Here is a 26065-nt window from a genome sequence, read left to right as displayed (position 1 = left end):
GTTTTTTTTTTTTTTTTGTTTTGCCCGGCACCCAATTTGAATTATTGATTGGTGAGCGTTGCCCTCCGTCTGCTACTGCCCCGTCCCCTGCCTCTGCCGCCCACGTCTAACGCTGGAAAATGTCTAAATTTATGTGTCACCCATCAGGCCGGGCCACGCCTACCTCCGAGGCACCTCCGACCCGCACCTACACTTAATGTATGCTCTACAGAAAAAATTGGCTTTGCAGGCAATTTGGTTATTCTGCGTTTATTTTTTGTGTTGGAAATTTTCGCCAAATATTGTTTTCCCCGAAAGCCTTTGTCTTTTGAGCCGCTTCTGTTGCTGCTGCCGTGGCCGTTGCCGCTGTCTTTACTGTGGCTGTTGTTGTATTTGGCTTCCGGCTGTTATCAGCCATCGACACTCGGGACACACTCATTTGGGGCACGTTGTCTGATGTTGGTTGTTGGTTGTCTCCTGCTCTGCTCCATGGGTGCGCCGATAATGTAATTTGGATGCCGGGGAATATTTTCAACGCTTTTCTGTTTGAACTTCAACTCCTGCTTGTCCCATGGTTGCCTGTGGGGCATGCCACGCCTCCACTTCCCAGGGGTGTTGACTTTATTGAACCATTTTTTTTTTGTTTCATTCCGAACTTGATTGACTCGTTGCCTGTTGTTTCTCCCGCTTCTGCTGCTGCTACTTCTGCTGCTTCTGCTTCCTGCCGCACGTTCGCTTGCCACAAAATTTGCTTTAGTGTTGGCTTTAGACACTTAAACTCAGCCGCAGACCCCACCACTTCGTCCTTCAGCATATCAGTCAATTTTGAATGTCAATAAAATGGAAATTTTATAATTTTACTTCGCTCGTAGTGCCAGTGGCAGAGTGGCAGAGAATTTCCATTCCCGAACCACTTGGCGGGCGCTCTCCTGCGGCGCCTTCAGCTTAATGAGATTTCATTTATTGGCTGTTGATAGCGGCTGTCAGGTTTCAGGCTTCAGGTTGCACGTTCCAGTGCTGGCTCCTGCCTGACGCTGGCGCTTAATGGCTGCTTCAGTGGCTAAAATTTGGCAAATAAAAGTTTATCTTTCATCGATATACCCATCCGATTGGATCATCAGAAGCTGCTGTCTTATATCTCCGACTTTAATTACGAGTAGGGTAAACCTCCTCCTCCCATACATCTATAATGTACTTCTGCTTTCATTGCACCAATATACCCACAAAATGTGAATTTAATCTTAAAGATATTCGATGTTTCTAGCTCTGATGTTCTCTCGTGTGCTTGTCACTTTTTGTCCCCTTTGTGTTTGCTTTAAAAATCACTCATACGCCCCACATGCAACCAGTTATTCCATTTTCTAGCTCCCTATCTCTCCCTTGCTTCGTATATCCTTTATCTGCCCCCTCTTTCTGTCTGTCAATGAAATTCTATCCGAAACCTGCATAAAGAGTGAGTTTTCTTGACCATCAACACATTTCCTTCAGTTTGATAGATTGATATTTATGCGTCTGCCTTTTTGATTTTATTCCCCATCTCCTGCTCCAGCTCTGTGTAAATATTCTGGCAAAATGTATCTCCATTGGCCAGACCATGGACAGCTTGAGAGAGAGAGAGAAAAACCAAAGCAGAGATGGAGACTGTATTGAACGGAAAGTTTCACAGTAACCACACGGGCCCTGCTTTAAATATTCTTTCGAAGACTTTCACCAGCATGAGTTTGCATGATTTGCCAAAGTCCGGATACCGGCTGGGACCTCGCAGAAGGTTGCTTTTCACATTCTTACTGGTTGTTATCTGAATGATTTCCCCATTTATGACGGCATTTAGTTTTTATTTTGAGTAAGCGGGACACAGAAATGCCGAGTGGCACGTACCACAAATACTCGTGTGCACATATGAACCTCCCCTCCCCACACCTACCTCTACCCCTACATACACATAACTTTTAATGACAGCCCACAAATGCACAAATGAGTTTTAATTAAAAAGCAGAAAATATAAATGAGTAAAAAAAGGAAAACAGCAATTTTGTTGCACTCTTGCCGCCTCCATATGCATATTAAATGTTTCCACGACAAACCCGGGCACTTTTACATTTAAAGCAGCTTAAGTTAAATGGATGCTCGAGATCCTTTCGGCACAAGAATATTTCATTTAACAGCAGGCAATGGAAATTAATCGAAACCCTATTGGATCACAGTATTTAAATCATTCATGCAAAGCCGCAGATACAACGCTTATTGCCTGGTTCAATCAGGGCTGTTCACGCCCGGCCCGGCAGCTGCCACTCTTCAACCAGAAACCAAAATCGAGCCTACCCTTGAACAGTACTTTTCCAACGCAGACTCTCGAAGGTTTCACTTGATCTGTTTTTTAATATACCTATTAATTAATTACCTCGAAAAGGGAGAGAAAAGTAATATCCCTTTGCGCTGGTTACTTTTTTACCTGGAAGCAGCTGTCGTCAATACTTTTTGCAGCACTTGCTAGAGGCCAACGATTGCTACATTTTCGATTCAATTTCAATTTCCTTTTGCTTTTGGCACGCTCTATTAGCTTTCCTCTGGCAGGTTTTGTTCGGTAAATGGCCAACAGAGATGTGGTGCCTTTGGGGCAGACTTTGGGCTTGATCTTGTAAAGTTTTTTATTCTCTTGGCTTGCCAAAAATTAAACTTATTCGCTTAATGGATGCTGAGCTGCTTGGGAATGGCAATCCTTAAGCGGAATCTTTAAATTCACTTTGCGGCTTCCATTGCGATGGAAACTAATTTCGGCAAAGACCCCATAATGATGAGGTTTAGCGAAAGTTGGAACGGCACGCATCAAAAATTAGTGAAATAAACTTTAAATGCGGAAGTTTTTGCGTTGGGAAATTGTTTTTCCGAGCACAACCAGACTTTTGGCCATTTGGCAGCAGCTCAATTGTCGGAAGTTAAATGGGATTTTAAGGGGAGGGAGGGGCGAAAGAAGCGCGAGAACGGAACGGACAAAGCGCGCATGTTTGAACAAATATTCAAGCATTTGGCCTGAGATTTTACAGCCGTGGCATCAAAAAGTTACACTTACATACGTCTCTTGAGCCAGCAGTCAAGTTAAATTTTATTTTTACACAAAAAATAATAAAAATGCATCGACTGCTTGCTCAAGTGTCTTGGTCTTGTCCCTTCTCTTGTAACCGTCTTCGAATCCGGGGTCCGAAGTCGCGGAACCGCTGCGGCCAGAGCTGTAATTATTTACGAGTCGACACGAGGGCGGTAAAAAGTTAAATTATACGTAATATGTACGTATCATAAAAAATAAATACAACATTTACGTGTGTGAATTTAATATGCAGTCAGAACATAACTTTTGCAGGATGTTCTACGGCGTGTTCCGACATTCTCAGGCGCCAACAGTTTGCACCTAATTCCGTAGGGGCTTGCTGTCGGCCTTTCGAGTCTGTAGGCGCCCCTGAATGGCCACGTGTTGCCATTCACACCCCGTGCTGGTGGCTCCCCAGGTGGAAAGAGCCCTTCAAATATTCATGCCAGTCGGTGGACATGTACGGACGGACATCGCATGATGCACCCAAGCGGTTAGCATCGGCTCTGGGAAAGCCCATTTGCTGTTTGCTGCACATTCCGAGGCGTTGCATTACGCCAAGTATACACAGTATCAGAGGGAAAGAAGGGCCGAACGGTGTGGTTTGCTCTCAGCACTTAATCGGAAAGCATGATACATTTGGTGGTACTCTCGAGGTATCATTTTCCCAGCGGCACTTGGGCGGACTCGTGCTCCATGTGTGCGATTTAGTACATCAGCGATTATTTGTCCACACACACACCAATTACTTGGCCTAAATGAGCCCCAGATTCTCCACTGACTCCCTCGTTACCTTAAAGCCCTTGAAGAAGTCCACTAAAGGCTTTGGCTTTGGCTTTCGCTTTCGCTTTCACTTTGTGGTCGGCACACTTGACTCTGCTCGAGTATGAGCCATTGTTAGCACCATTTTGCTGCAGTTTTCAATTTGCATTCCGTGCAACTTTTCACCGATACCGCCAAACCATTCTCCTCCATCTGGGGGTGCTTCTGCATGCCCCGGGCCGTTAAATTTCAAATTTGGTGTGTGATTTATGTGTGGACATGCGAGATGGGAGATCGGAGTGCATGTGTGGTTTAATTAACACTGCACACTGCCGTCAGTTTGCAATGTTGTAATTTCCGGCAAATGGACTCTGGAAACTGAGCACCGAGAGCAGCGAGGCGCCACCCCGCCATGGAAATATACTAGTTTTAAGCTTTTAGTTGCGAGGGTTCCCGCACACTCGTCGAGTAGAGTATCCTTGCTGGGTGTCTGTCGTGCTGTCCTGCGCTGCTACTTTGCATGCTGTCCATTTCGTTTGGCCAAGTTCATAAAAATGTCATAGAATGCCGGCGGCATTCAGAGAGCGTAACAAGCATCAAGCAATTGTGTTTTGATTCTTTGTCAGCATTTCTATTTATATTTATATTTCTATTTTATGTTTTTATAGCTTTAACGTGTGCAGAGAGTCGTAGTCATCTTCTGTCTGATTGTCGCTCACGATATATGCATGCAACATTTTTCAACAGGACAATAAGAGCTGAAGTATTCTCAAATACCTGGAATACTCGTGCTTTGTTGAATATTTGCATAGAAATATTTAGCGAATGAATGTCAATTCGAATGAGTGCATAGCCAGGCACTCGATGCCCCGTCCTCGTCGGTTTCATAAGATTTCATCGTGACCCGTCAACCAATATGTAGTTTCTGGGGATAGCCGCCCCTGCTGGTATTTCTGGGTGTTTACCGATATTGGGGCACCCAACCACTCAGCCCTCCACCTGTGCTCGCTGGCAAGTGGCAAGTAAATATGAAATATGTGGATTACTTACAGCAAACACAGCAGAAAAGAGCAGTCTGAAGCCCTCTGATAAGCACAGATGGAGAAATTGGCAGCTAGGGGTCTGAGCTCCTGGTGCTCGTGGGGCACAGACTTGCGAATGTCAGTAGCCAGGATTATGACTTACAGGTGCCCTGCTAAAAAAAAGTGCTGTGCATCTTGGCCCAGATTCATGCAGTTAGTCAAAGAGGAGAGTGAGAGGGAGGGGAGGAGAGTGGAATATGGGATATGGGATATGGGATTCCTACGAATTCCATTCCCCTTCGTCATTGAAATATTCATGGTAATACTTTTCATACTCTGTTTACTCGGCTCACAAACGAAACAAACCAATAAAATGCCACAAATACTTTTGGGGCAATATTCCATTAGGGCCAAACGGAGGGCCGAACGGAATTCAATTAGCCAAATAACCAAATGGCAGCGTACACATCGGATTTTATAGTGAAACACAAAAGAGTGCTCCATGCTAAATAGGGGATACTCGTGGCCCATTGCTCGGCCACGGCATCAATAATTCAGCTCTCATATGCAGCCTTCGGCTCTCGACCTGGGCCAAGGGTGCGGTCAACGCCACAGATAGACCCTTGGAGTCCCCGTCTGACTAGAACACAGTGCCCCCTTAGGTATGGGGATTATTGTGTGCGTAGCTTGAACTTTTCCCGGATAAATGGTGCCGCGACATGCCAGCCGGTCGGAGGTGACCCGTGGCGAGGGCGGCACACAAAAGTTAATTATGAAACATTTTAGTGCCCAGTGAAAACAAAGTCTGGCTAATTCGTTTATGTGGCATGCAAAACTTAATTACACCTGAAAGCAGGAAGATATTGTATCTTCCGCGGAGGACATTAAATTAACATTCTGTCGGTCAATTCCGTGGCCGGATGGCCAGGCGGCACTCAGTGGAAGCATCTCATTCTTGTGGCGTTTTTCCCGCTCGATTCCCCGCTTCCATTGAACAGGCCCCATGCTAGAACACTGGACTGCACGGCACTTGATTGAGCTTGAGGATCGCCTGCAGCTGCCATGTGAAAGGAAACAATTTGCTGCTAAATTGCTACATGGCGTCGCCTGTCGATTTCCTGTCATCGGTTTTGCTTTAACCTTCCGCCCTTTCTCTTCCTGCTTTTAATTCCTGCCGTTTCCCCTCCTCTCACACCTGCCACTATTCTGCTATCCGCTCGCTAGTGAGTGTGTGGCGTGGCATGATAATTGTATATTTGATTGACACTGCCGCTGCTCTGATACCTTTATTGCCATTTGATTGCCTTTTATTATAATTTAATTGCACTTTTCAATCGACGGTTAATTAAATTCGCTTTAAAATAACATTATTTTCGACTGCGTTTGTTCTGCGTTTTATTCATTAACCGGCGGCTTCTGTGTGTGTGGATTGAATGAATGGACATTCACACTTCACTTGATTCGCTTCAATTGAAATGTTGCCTTAATCCGGTGGACATTAATTGATGTATTTACAATATTACGCTGCAGTAACCGTACCTTTAATTTGCAACCCAGGCAACGTCCTCTTTCTCCTCTTCCTTCTGCCACACTCATTTCCATTAGGGTCCGTAAATACATAAAAAGCATCCGCAAATAACAATAAAACCCACAAAATTATTGATACGAGCATAGGGCATAGAAATTGCCTTGCGATAGAGTGGCATTGCCTGTGGCAGTGGCAGTGGCAGTGGCAGGCAGCTTCACGTGTCTGTAGACCCTTGACTCTGATCCGCCAGAGAGCTGAACTAAGCAAATATGAATGGGCCTGCCCTGCACGCTTCGGGCAAACTAATATTCAAAAAACAAATATGCCCAAACTTTGCCGCAGAAACTTCCATCTCGAAATACTTTAAGGCAAACTTTATTAGCCACCAAATACCTGAGATTTCGCCCCGGTACAAAAGTAAGCAAAAAGCCTCCGAGTCTTACGCCCGACGAACCATTAAACAAAGGGCATTCTTTGGCCTGTGAGTAGGGTCCTGCCTGCCTGCCGAGCCGCCTACAATGGAGAAATGTAATTGATTTCATGTGTTTGACGCGCTCAGCCCCTGGGGGCCCCGTGCAGAAGGTCTGCCTAATAATCCTATCTAAGGCACGCAGACAAACAAGCCCCCCGATACAGGAGGCCGGTGGCAGGAGGCACGAGGCAGGAGGCAGGAGAGCAGACACATCAGAGCATACCGAAGCCGAGAAAAACCCATTCAAATTGCTCGAGCTGATTGCTTTGTGAGGCGAATACCAAAATGTGACTAAGTTTCGTCGCTCTGCTTCTATGCTCGAAGTTATTGTTGACTTAGCCTTCGGTTCGTCATAAATCTGAGTTCCTCCACGCGTGTCTGGATCTTATTGCCCGTTTGTACGATAATCAAATTAAAAATATATTCTCGCACAACTGTCAAAAACTCAAAGGAGCAGGTGCCTCTCAAGTGCACGTGAAATCTGAAAGCTACAGATTACCTGCGCGGCGGCTGTCACCTCCCTGTGTTTCTGTCATGTCAACGAAATTTATCACACACCCACCCACCCACACACATCTGTTGGTGAACCCATTTGCATATATGTATGTGTGTATGGATGTCGCGCAGTTTTTCTACTCTTCCGATTTATTCATTTTTTTGTGTAGCATTTTTAGGGCTCCCCTGCTCCATGAGCAGAAGGCCCTGCTATTAATTCTGATTTTTTGCGCCAGCAAATTGAAGGCGACGCGTAATCTAGGAGAGTCGGGAGCGGGGGCCAGGACATTAGCTGCAGCCCAAGCGCTCAGGCTGAAGCCCTCTGAATGCGGGCTACATGCCACATACAGGGGCAGGCAGTTGATTGAATCTTATTTGATGTGAATTTTTCAAATTTGCTTTATTGTTTGTGGCTGGCACACATGTAAATGTCACATTTGGGTGTCGCCACATACTTTCCAGATGTCAGGAAAAATCTCTGTAAATGGAATGTGAAATGCGAGAAATGCGAGAACCAGAACCATGCGGAAGAAAAGCTCCAGAAATTTACAGTCTGAAAAGGTCCCACAGTCCCAGTTTGGCCGCTATCGAGGACACACTTCCCAATCATTATATTGTATTCTCCGTTTGTGAGCTGAATGATAATTAAAAGTGGATATATTGTATGCATCTGAAACAAACCACTCAACATATTTGCTGTTTGCAAGTAGCATTTCCTTTTGAGGAATTACAAGGAAACTCAATTCGTGAATGCTGTTGAAAATGGTAAAAAGAATTCCCTGCACAGGCTCGGTCGTGTGCATCCTGCACGTTAATGGCCCAGTCGTTGATTTCCTCTGAATGGCCATCGAGAAGTGAATGCATCAGGATGGCGGCTCTGTTTATTTTGTTTTCACACAGTTGAGTATTTTAATATACTCATAGTCCATACCGTACTTTATGAGTACGCAATGCGGGAATTGCTAGCAACTGTCCTTCTGCGTATACTCCCGTGTACCGTGTCCCGTATCCCGTGCCCCGTGGCCCATGGCCCGTATCCAGTCGACATTCTCTGAAATTGTCAATTTTATGCGAGTGTAAATCTTATCGATGGAAATCAATTTGCGCAACATTGCAGCGGAAGCTGGAAAGAGGAGAAAAAGAAGCAAACAAATTGATATCTTCTGTAGTCGGAAATTCTGCCGCTTTTAAAGCCATTTCAGCCAGCAATACACAGCATTTCAGCAGGACAATATTTCAACGTCTGGGCCCAAACAAACCAAAAAAAAAAAGGAAAACATGGAACAGTAGAAAATTCAAATCAGCGAAAAAAGGACAGGGAAAACGAACAAAATGCTCAATCAAATCAAAGTCTCCTCTCCCCCCCCACAGAAAATGCAAAATAAGACAATGACAAAGCGGAATCAAATGGGATGAGATGGGTGGATGTCGTGGATGGGATCCAATGGATGGGAATATTCCGTAACATGGCGTGTACACAACAGTGGAGTCCAATAAAAACACATTGAGGCGAGTGTCAGTGACAGACTTTGTTATGCAAAAGATGTACAAAAATACATCAGGAGGGTCTTGACTAAAGTAAGGAGAGTGGAGAGTGGCTCTTAAGACCCAAATACGTGAGGCGTAACATTAGATATTGCCATGATAATTAGTAGGCTAAACAATCGATAGATGTATCTACTCACTATCAGGCCATCGCTTTTCTTTGATGATTCCCCAGGAATATCAAAGGTTTTCCATGCTCTATTTAGAGCTTAGCTCTCAAAAGTGTCTGATCTACTTTTGTAGTAAACGAAACAACCAACAGCTTGACTTTATTGTAATACCCAAACCAGGACGAGCCCGGGGAGAGAGACAGACAGCACACAACTGAGAAACAGAGAGTCAGAGCGAGACAATCACTGACAGAGCCTGACGAGAAATGTAATCAAAATAAATTACGAGCGTGTAAGCAGCCTCCGGTGTCTATTAAGCGCAATAAAAAGGGAGAACACCATTTGTTTAAGGCAATCTCATTATTAGAGGTGTCCCTGCCCACACCACCCAGAGGCCCGCAGCCTCTGGCCCCAATGCTGCTGCAAGCCCTGAATGTGACGGACCCCCTCGTGTTACCTTTTGGCCTCGTCGCTGCTGCTGTTGCTGCTGCTGGTGGCGGATAATGCCGCTGATTACGCTGATGATAAGTAATTCCGCAAACTCGAACTGCAGGCCATGTCTAAAGTGGCGTTAACGCGTTTGTTGATTAGTTCGCGGTGCCTCTGAGGGTACTGGGTAGAGTGGTTCAGGGGGGGCTATGACAGGGATACAAAGCAGCCGCTGGGGATGGGGGGGACAGGCCGACAAGCTCATTACGGCGCCAACAATTTGATTAATTACGGTTTTGCAGGGTTCCCATTTTACGTTACTTTGCGTTTTCCCTTCATTTTGCCGCCCGTTCCCCCTCCAAAGCAAAGGATTTCTTGCAGTTCTTTTTCCTTTCAGCCGCCGGCGCGCCGACTCTTTGCGGCGGTGGCATACAAAATTTTATGCAAATTTAATTTACCTCAGGGCAATCATTTTTATGGGCAAATGCCCAAGGGCCACGCCCACTGCTACCCTAAATCGGGAGCGGTGGGGGTGTAGCTTGACAGTTTTAAGCCCATGGACCCTTTGGAGGCTTTATATTTTTTCTGGCATTAAAATTTTGGTCTGATTACGAAACAATTTTTGTAAAATTTTAATGAAAACCTAACTGGAAAATGGTCAAATTATGCATGACTTGGAATTATTTGCTGTGACATTAAACAAAGCCAGAAAATGTGTAAAACTAACATTAGTAATAAATGTACACGTATTTATTAATGAATAAATATGAGAAATAGTGAGAGCACAAATGAATATAAAGCGCTTTACAAAAAAAACGCTTTAATTCCGATTGAAATATTTAAACGAATCAAAAACAAATGGATTGCATGAAGTTGATTTTGTGCGGAAAATCACGAAGGTGAAACCTCAATTTTGTCAATTAAAATCGTGGAAAACATAAATCGTTTTCGTTTCCATATGCAGTTATTAAAAATGATAAAGCGTAAAAAGTATCCATAAAATGTGAGAGACCGAAGCAACCGAAAGCCACAACCACATTCAAAATGTGTGCCGCATATCAGGAGGATGAACAGCAGCCATCGAACTGTGAGCAATATCGGAATTTTACGAACCGAAATTCATGCATATCAAAATAAAGTCCGATAATTCAGTGCACAAAATATATACAGCAATATAGAAAACGGGAGAGAGATAGAGAAAGAGAGGTTAAGGACCAAAGCTAATGACAACATGAGAGTGGATTGCAGCAGCAAATGGCTCGTACGAATTTCTGTTTTTCTATTCGTGGTGGTGCTCTCCGCGTGGCATCCACTGCGGGCCGAGAGTGAGGTGATTGGCGACATAGAGGAGAAGGCGGAGGGGCTGGAGCAGGAGCAGGCGCAGGAGCAGAGGATGCAGGCGACACCCAGAAGCAGAGTGCGACGCCATCATCAGCACCATCCTGATTCGTATCCGGCCCAGCATCATCATCATCATCAACATCATCATCAGCGCCCACACCAGCACGAACAGAATCATGGCAGCAAACACAGTCGGATACACAGCAGACAGAGTCACTACGAGGCCCTGGAATTAGAGAAGCACCAACAGCAGTTGGGCAAACACTGGCGACAATGGAGGCAGTGGAGCAGCAGGCACCTGCAAGCCCCGGATTATGTGAATGATGAGGCACAAACGGTGGAACTGGACACGTCACAGTCAGAGCCACAAAATCGGCGTCTCAGCGACGACCATCTCTATGATCAATTCGATGTGGAAGAGTACCAGCGCCATGGCAACATTGAAATGGCCGCTCCCCGGTCCGGACGGCATCGTGGCCGCCATTTGCCGCTCAAGAGCACCAACAACTTGCTACTGCCCCTAATGGCGGTGGACGGGAGTGGCAAGTACATGCGCTCCCTGCCAGACTCCGTGAGTTTCCTGAACGATCGCCTGCACGCCGTCCAGCCGCAGCGCCACTGGCCGGTGAAGCGCGAGGCCCTGATCGAGGGTGATCTGATATTGGGTGGCCTGATGATGGTCCACTCGCGCGAGGACAGCATCACCTGCGGCCCGATCATGCCCCAGGGAGGCATCCAGGCGCTCGAGGCCATGCTCTTTACCATAGACAGCATCAACAAAGCCCAGCTGCTGCCCAACATCACGTTGGGGGCTCATCTCCTGGACGACTGCGATAAGGACTCGTATGGCCTGGAGATGGCTGTGGATTTTATCAAAGGTAAGCAGCAGCAGCAAATTTCAGCCACAGGGAGGCCACATGCGAAGCTCGCTTCTCGCAAATTTATATGCAAATTACTCCGTGTGTGTGTGTGCGTGTGTATGTCCTTTTACCCCCACTTTGTGTGACTCTGACATTGGGCTTATGCTGATTTCATTGTTTGCATTTGCGTTTACAGTTTTTCGTTCCGTTTCAGTTGCAGTTGCAGTTGCAGTTCGGTTAATGTGGCTAAAAATGCAAAAGTTTTGATACATTTACATAAACCCAACTCGGGGCACTGGTTAACCCAGTGTATTTTGTACAATATTTAATTCCACTTTCAGCAACCAAATGGAATACTCGCAGTAGCCCCGTGGCACTGCTGCAGGATTTTCCCTTCATTCCATCTTTCATTCATCTGCCATCGTTGCATATCAATCAATTTCCAACTGTATTGGATGGCTGGAGATGGCCTGTTCGTTCCTTAAGCTAGCGTCAAAGATTTTATTATTAAACTAAATTAATAAATAAATTATGTGGCTTTCGCTCAGCGGGAAGCGGCTGAAGAAACGAAACGAGCTCTTGCTAACTAAATATGCATAATTCCCCAAAGACAAAACGGCTCTCGGCTTATTGGGGTTTGTGCCACAAAGCAGTGCGACGGAGATGGCGAGAGTCTGGTAGAAGTAGAGAGAAAGAGAGACAAATGGTTAGAGTGTGTGTTCAAGTGCGTTGGGGAGTTAGAGAGCGAAGGAAGATGGTGTATAAAGAGCCGCTTATTACTTTTATCGGTGCAAACAAAGAGGCGCGAGGCAACATCTACACACATACACACACACACACAGATAGACAAACACCCACGCAGATGTACACACTCAACGATCCATAATCAATTGAGCACAGAAGGGAGCGGCGGCATCCTTGTCATCGTCCTGGAACACTTTCTAATCTCCATAATTTCATTATTTATTTGCGCGGCAAGGATTTATTCGAGCGACGTGCCACACTGCTGTTCTCGTCTCTCTCTCACGCGCCCTCTTTCTGTATCCATCTCCGTCTGCTGTTGTGTGTGACGTATGAAAAATATAATTTTCCAAGTCACTGAATTATATTGACAGGATTAGGCAGGCCGTAAACTATGAGAGCATCTCTCTCTCTCTATCTCTGAGCAGCTTGTACGCCCCACTATACCCCCCATTGTCCTTTGCGCCTCCCCACCGCCCACCGTCCAGGCACTGTACGAGCATTCTGGTTAATAATAATCTAGTTAGGCATCGAGTGAGTGCCCCACAGCCCACAGAGTTAATTAATTTGTATTTAAGAGCTGGCGGCAGCAGACGCTACTTCTCGCACTTGCGGGCGTGCCACTACGCCACCTAAATTGTGGTCAGTGGGGCATATAAATTGGTCAAAAGCAGTGCAAATGGGTGGCAGTTTTAGCCAAAAATTTAAGTGCGGGAAAGAGTGGTGCGTATATTTTATGTACACGTACTTATCTGGTTTCAACATTAGGTATAGCCCTATTTGCATGGCCTTCAACAACATCCATCAATCGTTTAATTCCCCTGGAATTGACAGCAGAAAAATACAAAACCCACAAAAGCGATACAAATTGCCATCAAACATATGGCCACCATTGAACGTCAGCCATTATTTCCGGCATTCAAACGGGATTTATCATGCAGAACAAGGCTAACATTCATAGCCAGCGGATATCAATGAATAGCCAGGCAAATATTTAAATAGAACAAAAACAAAAGCGCCAAAGCACTAAAGCGAACTAGACAGTTAGAGTGGCATTAATTAGGCATGCATATGCAGTTGTTTATACACTAGCCATACCATACACCATGTAGCCGTAAGTGCTGTTTCGACATCAAATATTTTGCGACAGGAAGGAGTTTAATTAATTTAAACACAAAACTGGCCGTCCACATGGCCAAAAAACTTTTCCATTTCAAAATTCAGTTGTAACTTTTCTCAGTATTAATGAAGCCATATAAGTAATTATAATTTCGATATTATACAGCGGGCGTTGGTATCTACCACACCATCGATAGAGCTAGTGGAAGTACTAACTGTATTGTGTGTGGAGATACCAGGTGCAAACATCGGCTAAGAACTATCGACTAGTTGAAAGGGAGATGGAGATCGAAGCCGGGACTCGTTTTGAAATACATTCATCACGACTGGTGAACTGGTGAACTCTGTTCATTTGCGGCCTCCTACAGAGGTTTGCTCTGGTGGCAGAAGCCGGTGGAAGCCGGTCCACGGGTACTTTCAATGAGTATCCCTTTAAGGAACTTTCAACCGCAAAGTTAACCTGTACTTATGCCCCCTCCCACTCGCTCTCCTCTTTGCAGGCTCTATCAGCAACATTGACGATGCCGAATATCATTGCAACAAGACGCAAGTAAGGAAGGTCATCTCCGGGGTGGTGGGCGCCGCCTCCTCGGTAACCTCCATACAAGTGGCCAATTTATTGCGCTTATTCCGCATACCCCAGGTAAGTGTTATCCATGTGTGGTGTGTGTGTATGCCACAAAGGTGTGTGCCCAGTCTCGAAGGGGCAGAGATGCAATATGCGACCAGAAAGTTTTGTGGCACAGCAATTTTTGCTGCCAGTTTCAAAATGTTGTGCATTGCTCACAGCTGTGTGGCTGTGGACTCGACCCACAAAAAGTTCCCCCTGTATTTTAGTTAGTAATTAAAATTGGCCAGCAACCGCATGGATGCCATTTGGGCAGTGGACAGAACTTGTAAGTGCCCCTACGTGCTACTAAATTAGTCGAAACCAAAGAGGCAACAAATCACACAAACTGCAGCAGTTGCAACCGTATTTCTCTCTGTGTACTCGTATGTGGGTGGAATCACGTCGATGCCCAAAAGAAATTAAGTAGCTGCTACTGCTGCGACGGCTATGGCTCCTCGTACGTGACTCGGGGACCAAAAGTCGATATGCGACAATAACTAAGTAACCGGAGCCCTGACAGGATCCGGCTGGGGATAGCCGTACTTAGCTTTACCTCCTGCAAGTACCCCATAAAACGCACAAGCAACGACAGCAGGAGCCGCCGTAGGAGGAGGAGCAGTAGAGGCGACAGGCGAAGAAAGAGCAGTAGGAACAGCAGCAGGAGAGGAACCATCAGTGGAAACCATTTTATGCAGACCCGGGAAGCTGCCTCCTTCCGAAAGAGAACTCATAAATCAGACATAAGCATTTGATTGCATTTCTTTTGCTTGCTCCCCAAGTCTGGGCTATGGGGAGAGGCTCAGTGTACAAGCATTTTTCTACAGCTTTCATTTCCTCTCCTCCTGCAGAACGGTTGAGATTGTGGTCAATTGCAGATCAGGCAATTCAGCTCCGTTGCAAATTATTTCTCAGCTCTCGATATCACTAGAATATAGATGCAGCGAAATCTCAGAGGCTCTGACAAATATTATATTTAATGAGAATCTGTTCAAGCTGTCGCGATTCTCCAATTGTAATCCATTCCCTCGGGAAAATGTTGAACTCCGCAGCCCTGAGCCCTGAGCCCTGAGCCCTGAGCCCTCCCCCCATCAGACTTCAGTCAATACCTTTTGGAGAAATTCATTATTCAAGCTGCTGTCCGTTCCACCGATGCTCGAAAGTGGCTCGAGGAGAAAGCAAGCACTTGTTTAACTTGAATGGTAATGACACTTAATTAGAAATGAAGTAGTTAAACACTTGCAGATGACTTGGCAGATGACTTGCTCTCGACCTCCCTATCGAAGAGTTATTTGTGCGTAAAGTTGGTTTCTGTTTGCAGTTTTGGTCAATTAAAATGCCATCCTCTGTGCGAATTTACTTTTGTTGCATTGTTTATGGTCTCCGTGCAGCATGAGAAGAGTACGCACCTTTAAATCGCGAAAAACAAGGGGATATTATGGACAGAAAATTAAGAATGGTCAAAGGGAAAAAGAATCCCCTTCATCAAAGGGAATTTCGTACAGCACAGGGCACTTTGTCAACATAATATTGGTGCCTTTTTGTAATGAAAATATTTTCGCATCATGTCATAATCTTCCGCCGCCAGGTATCCTACTTCTCGACCAGCCCAGAGCTGAGCAACAAACAACGCTTTGAGTACTTCTCCCGCACCATACCCTCGGATCATTACCAGGTGAAGGCCATGGTGGAGATTGTGATGCGGATGGGATGGAGCTACGTTTCGATTATCTACGAGGAGAGTAATTACGGCATCAAGGTGGGTACCCCTCAACGCTCAATTTAAACATTGTAGCACATCCGAGTACGCGGATAAAGCCCTCGCGGTGTTGCATGTGTCCCGTGTGTTTTTACTACAATATACAATCCGCTCATGCCGATGTTGTTGTCTCGTTTGCAGGCTTTCGAGGAGCTGGAGGAGCTACTGGCGCGCCATAACATTTGTATTGCCATCAAGGAAAAGCTGGTGAAGGATTCTGGAGTGGCCGAGGATATTGCATACGATAATATCGTGCAAAAGCTGTTGACCAAGCCACGCGCTCGAGGTAAGTGCCGTGCAAAGAAAGGGAGAACACTTAAGCGGGGAAGCTGCTACAATATGAAGCTGTCAAGGCAACAGGCGAAATGCAATTTTCAATGAAAATGTCAACGGAAGGCGTGGCCCAACAAACGAAAACAAAGCAGGAAAAACATTTCCCAACGCCTGCCAAATGAATGCAGTGCGCAGGGCATGAACTGTGACATTTTTGGGGTTTGGGGATTGTGGCACGGAAATTGTACAAATTAAACGAAAACATTTAAACATTTTTCCCTTGTTTTCTGTCTTTATTGCAAATTTCACAGCAGGAAATTAAAATGCATATACATCCCATTGACTCTTTCTCGACAAATAGGAAATGGAAAGTGGTGCAGAGATTTTCACATAGAAAATTAAACTAAGTTGTTGGCAAACAAATTTTGTGGTCATAAATTGAAAGATAATCAATACAGGTGGCTGGCACTGACAATCCAATATTCTGTATTATTGAAGTATTACCATAACTGAATTATTATTAAAATATTTTGACCAGTACTTTTAAAGCCATTAACAATATAAGCTTTCAAAAGTATATCCCAGACAGGCAGTCCGATATCAATCAGGACAATTTTTCATCCTAAATTCAAATAAAACAAGTTTTTTACCCCGGAATCGTCGTATCGCACCAATCTGCGTCAATCATACGCCCCGTGGAACAGAGCAGAAACGTACACAAAAAAATACAGAAGAATAAATGTCAATCAAATTTAACTTTCGACTGCGTCCCAACTCAACGGCGCATTGCAAAATATTAATCAAATGCCACTTACAGGCGGGGCTCTACAGAATAATATATTTAAAAATAATTACCCTCTAAACCTTTTATGCATGTCATTAATCAGGAGAAGAGAGAGTCGGTGGGGCGATGGCGATGCTAATAAAAAGCACCAGTGCCAGCGCCAGCGCTAGTGCCAGTGCCCCCGCCAATAACAATTGACTTTTGTCTGGGGCCAAGAATATTTGATTTGCATAAAAGTGCCATCAAGAGTCGTAAAGCGGGGGGTCGGACCCGGGTCCTCCACATAAAAAGGGTACTTCAACAATCATTATTTATTGTGATTTGTGATTTGACGCCGTTTACTGGCTGCCTCGCCCGCTCCTACTTCCAACTCCTGGCTACAATCCTTTTTCTTCTTAACGATTAATCAATTTGACAAAGTATTTTCTCCGGCATCAGTTCTTTAATTTTGCATATGGCGGGGGTCCGGGCTGGGCTCTCTCTGAAAAATGAGAGCCCCAAAACGGGTAACTGCGACTGCAAAGTGCCGTCAGGGGCAAAGTTAACCCTTGCAAAGAAACCAACACACACACACACAAACACATACACACACACACTCGCACACATGTCAGAGCTTGAGCTGGAGGTGGAGTTTGAGCTCTGGGGGCTGGGGCTTTAACATGTTTTTGCTTTTTATCGCACTTTTGCCAAGTTTTATTTCTTGCTTTCTTTTTAGCCCAACATTCATGCTGTTCAATTTATGCAAATTTCTTCACACTTCACACATTTTATCACAAATTTGCTGGTAAAAAATTAGAAAACTTTTGATATAAATTTGCTTGCAATGTTCAAGAGAGTGTGTAAGTAAATCAAATTTGATGTCTTCTCCAGAAGTAAATGCATTTTAATTAGTCTGAAAAGGCAGTCAGACAGCAACTCTAAAAAGTAGTCTTTTCCTCAAGACACAGTTTCCTGCGTTTGAATGAGTTTTCTTCTTCCTCAAGCGGCTCTTATGAGGCTGCTTCTGTTGCTCCTGTAGAGGCGAATCAATAATGGGGCGTGTCGGAGAGGCACGAGAATAGCTGCCTGTTGGCTGCGGCCTGATAAGAAGTGACAACTGCCACTCACAACGATCCCAGTCAGCCACGAAGAGGGCCAGGAATTGAGTGGACGGCAGCCCGAGTCCATAACAATGGAATGGATAGAGCGACAGAGGGACAGAGAGACAGAGAGAGAGAGCTGCTACCAAGAGCCGCTGTCAAGAGTCCAGTATAGTATCGGGTATAACTGGTTTCTGTTCTGGTTTTGAATGCGACTACTTCGCAACATATAAACGCACACAAAAGAGTATGGCCTGCAGCTTACCAATGCTGTATCTGCATTAACTCTTTTATATTGCCCTCTGATATACGTAAAGTATCCTTTGTGCAAAATTATCCCCAAAATAAATATCAGCAACAGAGTTTACATTCCATGTTCTCGCTGCCTCGGACTTGTTTCAAGGCATATTCAATTGAAAATGCTGCCTTTTGCGACGTTCATATATTGACACATTTTCTAAATTAAAGAGGGAAATTGGTTGGTATTACTGCGGTTGACATGATGATGATGCTTGACCACTGCTATAACCCTATGGAATAGAATATTTAAAGACATATTTGTTGATACAACAAATGTGGTGGAAGCCTTCTGCTTGACTCTGTTGATGCCACTAAGCCGCTTATTCTGTATTTATTTCAATTAAAATTAATTTGAGTTCTTTTTCCTTTTAAATCCTTTGCGTGCTGCCTGTGCTTTTGTGGATAGGTGCCATCATCTTCGGGTCCGACCAGGAGGTGAGGCAGGTGATGCGGGCTGTACGGCGGGCCAATGCGACGGGCTCGTTCTCCTGGATAGGCTCCGATGGCTGGAGTGCTCGAAATCTTGTTTCCGACGACTACGAACCAGAGGCAAGTAAACTATTGCTCCGTCAGCCAGTGCCGATGACTGAGCGAGTTCTGCCAGTCGGAAATTATGAGGTCTAAATGGGCGAAACGGTAGCAGCGTTTGATAAATGATTCGCAGCACCAGGAGCAACAGCAGGAGCAGCGGCAGTTGATGGCGATGTTCCAGACACACAAAAGGCGTGACAATGCGTGCTGACTGTGGCTGTGGCTGTCTGGCACTCCGAAAGCGAATAAATGATGGTCAGAGCAAATAATAGAAAACAGTGCGCGTTTCACCGCGTTTTCCTATGATGAATTGTGGCTGAATTGAAATTAATTGTCCGTCTGTGTGCTTACATTAATTTGTGAAACCGTTTCAATCGAGAGATGAGCGCGTGACTGAAACAGGCACCCATCTCTAGCTTTTGTTATGCGACAATCTAATCAAGCATTTGCCCACGTGGTCGTTCTTTTTAAAAACAGGTGGAGGGCACCCTCTCCGTGCAGCCGCAGGCGAATCCAGTGCGCGGCTTTGAGGAGTACTTCCTCAACTTAACTGTCGAGAACAACCAACGCAATCCGTGGTTCGTAGGTAAGTCCCTGCCACAGCCAAGCCACGCATAAATGCGATTACAGTCGTTACCCTTAGAATTCTGGGAGGATCATTTCCAATGCCGCTACCCAGGCAGCACCAGCACCCCCTACAACAACTACACCAAACAGTGCACCAACAAAGAGCGACTCTCGCGGCAGAACACTGACTTTGAGGATCAGCTGCAGTTCGTTAGCGATGCGGTTATGGCATTTGCCTACGCTCTTAGGTAAGTTCAGAGCCGAGAAATGGCAGAAACGCACATAACTCCACATTAATTGCTCAGGGACATGCATCACGACCTGTGCGGGGGAAGGCCCTCGCTGTGCGATGCCATGAAGCCCACCAAAGGGGCCGACTTGCTCAAATATTTGCGTAAAGTTCAATTCAAAGGTAAGAAGGGATTAAATGTTGTCTTTGACATCTAGACCAAGTGGAACAGCGGGTAAATGAAATCCAAGTATGCACTGCATAGGATTGATTAGTCGTGCTGGACGACGCTCGGTGACAATTTCTGAAGGGAAACGAAGATTATGTCTGCCATGTGAAGTGCTTTTCACCATTCCATCATTCCACCATCGCAGGTCGAGTCTCAAGTGTTGCGCATATACGTATAAATTTAAGTGGAAATATCCCGCAAGCATTTCGTTGTGGTTGGACGTGTACATGACGGCATGGGTCTTAGTGTGGGAACGGAACGAGTGTCCTACCCTGCGTACACGCATTGGCTATGCTTTCGAGTGGAAAATTGACTTGCTTGTCATCGTCATTGAACTCAATTTGAAATTCAATAAATTATACAGACCGAGAGGGCGGAATGGAGAGGGTAAGCTCCAGCCAAAGGCTTCTCTCTAGCTCTGACTGACACAGATAGTCAATTTTCTGATAAAGCATCAGTTCCGTTGTGGCCCTTTCTTTCAAGGCTTAAAGCCATAAACACTTTTCCCTCGTTTTACCCATTCCGCAGGACTCAGCGGCGACCATTTTCGCTTCGACGTGAACGGCGATGGACCGGCCCGGTACAACATCATCCACTTCAAGCAGTCGCAGATCGGCCAGTACCACTGGGTGAAGGTGGGCGAGTACTACGAGGGCGAGCTGCGTTTGAATATGTCTGGTAAGACAAGAGACGTTCTCCAAAGCAATTTCCATCTGTATTTACATTTTTTGACTTTGATTTTGGTTTTCATTCCATTCTATTCCATCTACACAGAGGTGAAGTTCAAGCGACTGAGTCCGAAGCCACCAGAGTCCGTCTGCAGTTTGCCCTGCGATGTTGGTCAGGCCAAGAAATATGTCGAGGGCGAGAGCTGCTGCTGGCACTGTTTCAATTGTACAACTTATCAAGTAAGTGCCGGCCACTCGGTCCAGCTGCGTTTGCTGTTGCTCCTACCATCTAATTGAATTGCTGGAGCTTTTCTCCCAATGGAAACGGAAGCCACTGCACCAGAGAGAATCGGTGCAAGTACAGTGCGAATGGGGAGTGGGAAAACGAATACCCAGAGGCTCCTCGGTGCTGGTGTCGACAGTACAATTAAAATAGGCCATAGAAGTTCCACTTCCGTTGATTTGTGTGTCTCCTTTGTTTGTATCACTTTCGCAGATTCGTCACCCTGATGACGAGACCCATTGCCAGCTGTGCAAATGGGGCACGCTGCCCGACGCCCACAAGCAGTACTGCCGGGCCATACCAGAGGTGTACTTGCGACCAGAGTCTGCCTGGGCCATTGGGGCCATGGCATTTAGCTCCACGGGTATTCTGATAACGCTCTTTGTAATGGGCGTATTTGTCAAGTGAGTGCAAAAAAGGGAATTTTCAAACTCTCGTGTGGTGTCGGGGAGGGAGAGTTTGAACACATATCCTGTGTAGTTTTCCGATTCGGGAAACTTTGTCCATGCAATTCATGGCAATTAAAAAGTTTGCAATAATATTCTAATACAAGTACCTATGCAAGAAAGCTAACCAACAAATCATTGCCTAATTGGAGCTTCGGAGGCATACATACATACATACATGGTGTACACATGACTGAAGTTGATAACTTTTCTCCTCACTCCACACTCTATTCTGCAACACAGGCACAATGATACGCCCATAGTTCGAGCCTCTGGACGGGAGCTGAGTTACATCCTGCTGGCCGGCATTTTCATGTGCTACGGCGTCACCTTTGCCCTGGTCCTGAAGCCCAGCAACATAGTGTGCGCCATTCAGCGGTAAGTTGTGCAGATGCCTCCCCCCCCCTCCCAAGCGGGTGGAGATGCGATGCGGGTGTGAACGGATTCCTTTGTACGCGTTGCAGGTTCGGCGTGGGCTTCTGCTTCACGGTTGTATATGCTGCACTGCTGACCAAAACGAATCGCATTGCACGGATCTTCAAAGCAGGCAAACAGTCTGCCAAGCGCCCCTCGTTCATTAGCCCGAAATCTCAGCTGGTGATTTGTATGTTCCTTGTCACGGTCCAGGTGAGTGGGCGTGGAGGAGGGGAAAGGCGAAGGGCCCTCCCTGCATTTGGCATGGTTTCCTCTCTCTCTCCGTCTGTCTGCATCATTCGCAGATACTCATCAACGGCGTTTGGATGGTAATTGCTCCATCACATGCCATGCATCATTATCCGACACGCGAGGATAATATGCTCGTTTGCGACTCGTATATAGATGCCTCCTACATGATTGCGTTCTTTTATCCAATCGTTTTGATTGTAATTTGCACTGTCTACGCGGTCCTCACGCGAAAGATACCAGAGGCATTCAACGAATCGAAGCATATTGGTGAGTACCGATTGATTGAGTCTTCATCGAGGACGTGGGCCCGCACTGGATCGAAAAAAGCCTGATTCCCCATACTCCTTACAGGCTTCACCATGTACACTACCTGCGTGATTTGGCTGGCATTTGTGCCGCTATACTTTGGAACCGCCAACCATGTGCCCCTGCGCATAACCAGCATGTCGGTGACCATCAGTCTGTCCGCGAGTGTGACCATCGCATGTCTGTTCTCGCCCAAGGTAAGTAATTGGGAGGAAAGTGTGTGTGTGGGGCAGCGATGGGGGACGTATTGGGTTAAATGCCTTGCCAGTCGGTCGATCGCCCGGTCGACTGGTAATTACTTCATACATATTGTATATTAATTATTTCCAATTTTCCTTTATTCCGCTAACCGATTTCACAGTCGTTTCCGCTATAATTTGTAAATTGAATTTCGATTCAGTCCCTTGCCTTTCTTCTGCTCCCTCTCTCCTCTCTCTCTCTCTCTCTCTCTCTGGTAAAACGATAAACGGACGCAAGTAGTTCATTAAAATGGCATGAAGGCGGAAGCGAAAGGAGACGATGATAAGAAGGCGCCAAGTGGCGGTTAAGTTTGCAAACGAATACGTTATGCCCGCTCCCTGGTAGTGGTCGGAATATTCTTAATCATCGCTTCTCCTCGTCGTACACTTTATGTTCAATCGTGGCCATAGTTAAAATGTCATGGACAAGCAGGTCAAGCCAAACATCGAAAACCATTCATGACTTCAAGCTTTGTAGGGATGGGGAGGACATGCATTCGGGAGAGGGGCAGGCAGAGGGTGCACCAGAGGTGGTGTAAAATTGCTTTGCGAAAAGGAATTGCGGAAAAACAATTTCCTTGGCTAATTAAATGAAATGAAATCACACAGAAAGCAGTTTAGAAGCTGCGACAAAGTTTTCCCCTGGTTGGATAAAAGTTGAAAACACGACGTTCACACATGCAGATCCAGGAACAGCATAAATAGCCGCATTTTATGGTACTATAACCCTCGACCGCTGGGAGAAAGAGGCTATAAATACTCAACGTTGGGGCTATTATTAAATGTCAGGGAATAAAGTAGCTTGCGACTGTGCAACTGTGCGACTGTGCGACTTGGCTCCTTGGCCCATAGCCTAGACGGAGCCAGAGGCAACTTTCCTATCAGATGTCACCCAATGCACATTGTACACAGACGGGGGCTCGGGCGTACAAACAGAGGAACACCTTGGGCCATAAAAATGCAATTTACAATTGGTGTGGCAAGAGTGGAGCCACAGTAACTGCCGCATGCCACAGGAACACAAGCCGGGGGATCATTGAACTACACTCTGACCATAAAGGTGCCACCAGCCACGCCTCCTGCTCTCCTGCTCGAAGGGGGGGGGACACACAGAGAGGGGACGAAACCATGTTGGCGGCAAGCAATTTTAACATCCGACTGCCATTCCCCCATTTCACGCTGACTTATGTGGCGGCCATAGCTCTACCTCTGCGGGAGTATGTAAGTTTTTTCCCCTCATTTGTTTGCTTGTTTGCTTTCAAATATGGGCACAAAGCGGCCACAGTAGCACCCACAATAGCACACGGGGAAGTACAATAAGAAACGCCATCCAAATGGCGTCCAAACAATGTCAAAGTACGGCCGGAAATGTCCGAGCAATATGTAGCAGGACGCAACGCAAACGAACGCAAGGGGAACGTAACGTAAATTAAGACGGACTCGTCTCAGTGGCCTTTTGTTTTGGCCATTGCGAAGGGGAAATGGCTAATGACACTAGGACTTAAGGCTAGGCACAGGGTGGGCGTGCCTGGTCACGCAGTTCCTATTAATGGAAACCATTAACTAGAGCTTCCAGATGAAACTTATTTGAAGAGTCATGTCGTACAATGGTTGAATGCGTAGTGTGGAAAACGAGTAGTCGCAAATGATTCCCATCTAATTGGCAATGATTTTATTTGCCTCGAACTGTCGTTACAGCTCTACATAATACTCATTCGTCCGGAGCGCAATGTGCGGCAGAGTATGATGCCTCCGCGCCATGGCAACATGCACCGCACGGCAGGAACAGGACCCTCGTCGATGATGGCCGCAGCGGTGGTGGGCGCCGCCACCTGCGCCCAGGAGGAGAAGATACAGAGGCACATCACGCCCACCAATACGGGTAAGCATTTACCAGATAATTTGTGTTTGTTTGCCTTTCCATTTTTTGGGCCCTTTCCCCGTTAACTCACCGTCGCAGAGGCCTCGCTGAAGACGAAAAAATTATGCGAAATGGCCACGCAGACGATTTCCAGCATCTTCACTTCGCTGGACATCAACGCCTATAACCAGATTCCCTATGCCGATCAGTTTGTGCCAAATAATACGGCGATAGAAACGAGCACGCCCACGCCCCCAGCCAATGGAGACAATGAGGAGCACGTGGTATCCAACAACAACAAAATCAATCAGATGCAACACGGCCAGGCAGCCGCTACCAATGTTGTCTCCACGGCCGTCAATGGTATTACCAGCGCGCCGGCAACCACAGCAGCAACAGCCGCGGCAGGAATTGTGGGAACAACAGCAGCAGCAGTGACTGCGATAGCTGCCACAGTGACTACAATTGCAACATCCACCAGCACAGATGCAACAGGAACCACCAATGCCACCAATGGCAGCCATCGGGGGCCCGTTCTGCAGACAAACTTATAACTAAACGCTCAGGAACTGCAGCAGCAGCTGCTAAAGGAGCAGCATCGACAGCGGCAACTGGAGGCACTGGACCCTCAACAAGAGCCATTGAAGGAAGAGCAGCAGCAAACAATGACGCAAGGTTCCGGCAGCGATGGCGGCAGCATAGGTAGTGGAACCGCCTCCAGGAAACGGGCAGCCATACCCGTCTAAGGTCCACCATGGAAGCATCCAATAACAATACGCGCGAGTAAGTGGCAGAAAATGTGAATATACTGTAAGTTTTCTAAATGTCCAACAGGACGGTACAGGGAGAGAGGCAGCACTGGGAACCGGTTGGGGAACGGGAACGCCCTCTCATGTTCCTGCTAAGGAAACGATAACTATATCAAACTTTAGAACTTTAGCAGTATCATGTGAGGGCTGGCCCAAGGGAACTGAATGAAGAACATAAGAGTATATATCCGCTATTCCGCTCCCCTCAACCGAATAAATTCGGTTTCCAATGATGTACGCGTAACCAAACCAAACGATTTGTCAAACAATTTGTCAGCCATTAAGAAGTAAATGAATATTAAGTGTTTATCTTTAAGCTTGTCTATCCCTTTCTTCAAGGATTGTTTGAAAATATTGCAGAAAGGAATAAGATATAGAGATGGAAACGTAAACGGAAACGGAAAACAAAAGAAAATGAATGAAAAATGTGATATAATTTCAAAAATGTGTTTTCTAAAACTACGATTAGCTACGAGTAAGCCATTTAACTATCTGAACATACAATTTAAGAGTTATGCATAGGCCAATGTACAAGCTGAAGGTACAAGTAAGACCTGTACCGCAGCACTGGAGAAACAGTTGACAAGGGGGCGCAATTATGTTCCCAAGGGGCTGGGACCCAGCCCCTTTGGAATGTAGCGGCGGGAGTGGAGCCACAGCCACGTACAACAATTGCAATTAAAATTGCATTTATTGTGTTGTTTGAGCCCAGCAACATGGTAGATTTAATTGTTGCCCAGCTAAAGTGTTTATATGTACATATATATATATATGAATAACCTCTAGCCTCTAGTTCAGTGTGTATAAATATTAATGTTAATTGTGCCGCTTACCATTTGAATGTTTTTGAAATGTGTTGACTCCAAATAAACTATATTTGCATATATAGAATTACATCATACACATGTCTAAGAACTAATAGATCTTAAAGTTTAGCCAAA

General features: G+C 45.8%; 1 protein-coding gene across 1 annotated transcript; it reads left to right on the top strand.

Annotated features, from left to right (window-relative positions):
• The first annotated feature begins 10422 nt into the window (after positions 1-10422).
• Positions 10423-26009, top strand: LOC6589989 (metabotropic glutamate receptor 2). Its single transcript, XM_026985239.1, has 17 exons — positions 10423-11646; positions 13989-14131; positions 15684-15854; positions 15996-16140; positions 18697-18839; positions 19299-19407; positions 19465-19636; positions 19694-19800; positions 20375-20524; positions 20621-20754; positions 21011-21201; positions 21487-21621; positions 21708-21870; positions 21963-22176; positions 22261-22412; positions 24153-24336; positions 24415-26009. The coding sequence occupies exons 1-17, from the start codon at positions 10659-10661 to the stop codon at positions 24867-24869; spliced, it is 3756 nt and encodes a 1251-aa protein (XP_026841040.1). The 5' UTR covers positions 10423-10658; the 3' UTR covers positions 24870-26009.
• The last annotated feature ends 56 nt before the right edge of the window (positions 26010-26065 follow it).

The sequence above is a fragment of the Drosophila persimilis genome, unplaced genomic scaffold (genome assembly GCF_003286085.1).
Source record: "Drosophila persimilis strain 14011-0111.01,24,50 unplaced genomic scaffold, DperRS2 tig00000002-arrow-pilon, whole genome shotgun sequence".
Lineage (NCBI taxonomy): Eukaryota > Metazoa > Arthropoda > Insecta > Diptera > Drosophilidae > Drosophila > Drosophila persimilis.
The sequence above is the reverse complement of the archived record's forward strand: the minus strand, read 5'-3'. Positions and strand labels throughout refer to the sequence as shown.

Bases quoted from the DNA above. Each gene is read 5' to 3' on its own strand.
- LOC6589989 (XM_026985239.1), top strand. From the start codon at position 10,659: ATGAGAGTGGATTGCAGCAGCAAATGGCTCGTACGAATTTCTGTTTTT. The intron at 21,202-21,486 runs GTGAGTGCAAAA...TCTGCAACACAG, and splicing joins GTAATGGGCGTATTTGTCAA to GCACAATGATACGCCCATAG. The intron at 22,413-24,152 runs GTAAGTAATTGG...CTGTCGTTACAG, and splicing joins CATGTCTGTTCTCGCCCAAG to CTCTACATAATACTCATTCG.